This window comes from Aptenodytes forsteri, unplaced genomic scaffold (genome assembly GCF_000699145.1).
Source record: "Aptenodytes forsteri isolate BGI_AS27 unplaced genomic scaffold, ASM69914v1 Scaffold1311, whole genome shotgun sequence".
NCBI lineage: Eukaryota > Metazoa > Chordata > Aves > Sphenisciformes > Spheniscidae > Aptenodytes > Aptenodytes forsteri.
This window is the reverse complement of record NW_008794740.1, coordinates 20761-23622: the sequence shown is the minus strand read 5'-3', so window position 1 is coordinate 23622 and position 2862 is coordinate 20761. Positions and strand designations below refer to the sequence as shown.

Sequence of the window (2862 nt, the reverse complement as noted above, 5' to 3'; positions counted from 1 at the left end):
GGTGGGCGCGGCGGATGCGGCGGTAGCGGGGGGCCCCCAGCGCCAGCGCCCGCCTGCCCTCCAGGGACAGGGACTCGGCCGCGTAGCCTGGTCACAGCGGGGGTCAGCGGGGGACCCTCCTGGGGGTGCCAGCGGCCCCAGGAGCCGTGCGGGGATGCGGACGTCCCCAGGACCCCACGGGGGCACCGGTGTCCCCAGGATCCCCGTGAGGGCACCGGTGCCCCAAAGTCTCTTGTGGAGATGCTGACGTCCCCAGGACCTCGTGGGGGCACCAACATCCTCCGGATCCTCATGGGGACACCCATGTCCCCAGGAACATTGCGAGGACGTTGATGTCCCCAGGACTGTCGTGGGGACGTTCACAAGGACCTGACGTCCCCAAGACACCCGTGGGGATGCCCATGTCCCCAGCATAGTCATGGGGACCCTCGCCAGGGCCCGATGTCCCCCGGAACCTCATGGGAACCCGGTGTCCCCAGCCCCACGCAGGGACCCTCGTGAGGACACTGACGTCCCCAAGACCCTTGAGGATGCTGGTGGCCCCATGATCCCGACAGGGACACGGACTTCTCCCCACAGCCCCCGTGAGGGTGCTGACGGGACCCTGGGACCCTCCAGAGGACACTGACATCCCCGGGACCCTCACGGGGGACACCACCATCCCAGAGACCGGGATGGACGGACACGAATAGAACGGATGGAGATGGTTGGAGATGGCTGGATGGGTGGGTGGATGGATGGAGATATTGGGGAAAGGATGTATGAAGGGAAGTTTGGAGATGTCTGGAGAGTAACAGAGGTGCTTGTAGATGGCCAGAGGTGTTTGAAGATGGACAGATGGATGGAGACGTGTGGAGATATATGTATGTAAGGATGGATGGACGGATGGACGGATGGGTGGATGGATGGACGGAGATGTTTGGAAATGGGTGGATGGATGGACAGATGGAGATGTTGGGGATGGGTAGATGGATGGATGGATGGATGGTTGGAGATGTTTGGACAGCGCTCACTCACCCCAATGGCATAGCGGATGATCCCCGCGTGCACCGCTTCGGGGATGACCTCTCTGTACTCCAGCACGTCCCCAAACTTCTGCCCATCCGTCACCACGATGAGGATCCTGTGGGCATCTTCCCGGGCTCCATTCCGGGTGAACAGTTGCCTCCTGCCCCGGGGGGATGGAAGGGATGGTCATCTTGGGAGGATGGGGTGGCCCCGAGCGGGGAAGAAGGGGCAGGATGGGTCTGGGGGCAGGACCTACACCGCAGTCTGGATAGCACTGGCCGTGCAGGTGGTCCCTCTGCTCTGCGTGATGCTGTGGACCTCCTTTACCCGCTCCGCCGGGGACAACCGGGCGAAGGTGGCGAAGTCAAAATGGAGGGTGGATGTACTGGAGAACTGCATGAGGGCAAACTGGCCCGGGGGAGGGGGTGGGGAGAAGGGGAGGACATGTGATAGGGCAGGATCAGACCACCCATGGGTGCCCGGGACCCGGCCCTGGTGGGGGGTGGCACCTACACGGGTGTCAGTGCTCTCAAACTGGCTCATGACCTGGGTGATGAAGGTCTTCATCCTCTCGAAGTCAGAAGGCGCGATGCTGCCTGAACCGTCCACAGATGGCTGGATGGGTGGGTGGATGGATGGCCACGTTTGAAAAGGGTTGGATGGTTGAATGGATGGAGACATTTGGAGATGGAAGGACAAATGAGTGGCTGGATGGACAGATGTGTTTGGGATGGCTGGTTGCTTGGGGGTGGACGGTTTTGGGCGTGCAGTTCCCTCACCCCGATGGCGTAGCGGGTGACCCCCATCTTGTTGGCCAACGGGATGACTTGTGAGTACTCCATCTTGTCGTCATACTTCCTCCCGTCTGTGATCACAATGAGGATCTTGTTGGCATCTTCTCGGGCCCCTTTGCCAGGGGTGAACATGTCCGTCCTGCACCAGGGAAGGAGGACGCGAAGGATGAGGGTGGCCCCTTCACCCCGGGGCAACCTGGGGGGCGGGGGGAGGAATGTGGGGTGGTGGAGGGAAAGATGCACAGCTTGACCCTGCGGGGCCCATCTATCCCAGCGTCAGGTCTTCACCATCCCGTAGGACCCATCTACCCTTGCGTCCGGTCTTCTCCACCCCATATCAACACCACAGAGCCCATCAACCCCAGTGTCAGGCTTTCCCTACCCCATAGGGCCCCTCACCCCATTGTCAGCCCCCCCCCATACCTGGCAGGGTGGCAGGCAGGGTGTTCCCTGCAGGCAGGAGGAAGCAGAACCCCTGCAGCTCCATGTTGACCCCACAGGCCCTCCGCGCCGTGGGGCCGCACGCCTGTGGGCCAAGGCAGGGTGATGCCATGTTCCCCCAACCCTCCCAGGCCCCAGTAGACCCCAATATTCTCCAATAGGTCCCAGTAGACCTCAAGAGACTCCAATAGACCCTAGTAGACCCCAACAGAACCCCAGTAGACCCCGGCAGGCCCCAGTAGATCTCAATAGACCCCAGTAGATCCCAAGAGACCCCAAAAGACCCCAGTAGACCCTTGTAGACCCCAAGAGACCCCGAAAGAGCCTAGTAGACCCTAGTAGACTCCAAGAGACCCCAGGAGCCCCCAGCAGACCCCAGTAGATCCCAGTAGACCCTGGTAGACCCTGGTAGACCCCAACAGACCCTAATAGACCCCAACAGAACCCCAGTAGCCCCCAGTAGACCCCAGTAGATCCTAAGAGACTCCAAAAGACCCCAATAGACCCTTGTAGACCCCAATAGACCCCAAAAGACCCTAGTAGACCTCAACAGAACCCCAGGAGCCCCCAGGAGCCTCCAGCAGACCCCAGTAGATCCCAATAGACCCTAGTAGACCTC

At 61.2% G+C, this 2862-nt stretch overlaps 1 protein-coding gene across 1 annotated transcript in view; it reads right to left on the bottom strand.

The window, feature by feature from the left end:
* LOC109279316 (integrin alpha-D-like) overlaps positions 1 to 2355 on the bottom strand; it is a 7072-nt gene extending 4717 nt beyond the window's left edge. Inside the window, exons 1-6 of the mRNA XM_019470669.1 lie at positions 2226 to 2355; positions 1788 to 1981; positions 1522 to 1623; positions 1265 to 1416; positions 1014 to 1168; positions 8 to 87 (exon numbers count right to left, since the gene is read on the bottom strand). Coding sequence (XP_019326214.1) covers positions 8 to 87; positions 1014 to 1168; positions 1265 to 1416; positions 1522 to 1623; positions 1788 to 1981; positions 2226 to 2355 — 813 coding nt within the window. The remainder of the gene's footprint in view (positions 1 to 7; positions 88 to 1013; positions 1169 to 1264; positions 1417 to 1521; positions 1624 to 1787; positions 1982 to 2225) is intronic.
* Positions 2356 to 2862: the final 507 nt, after the last annotated feature.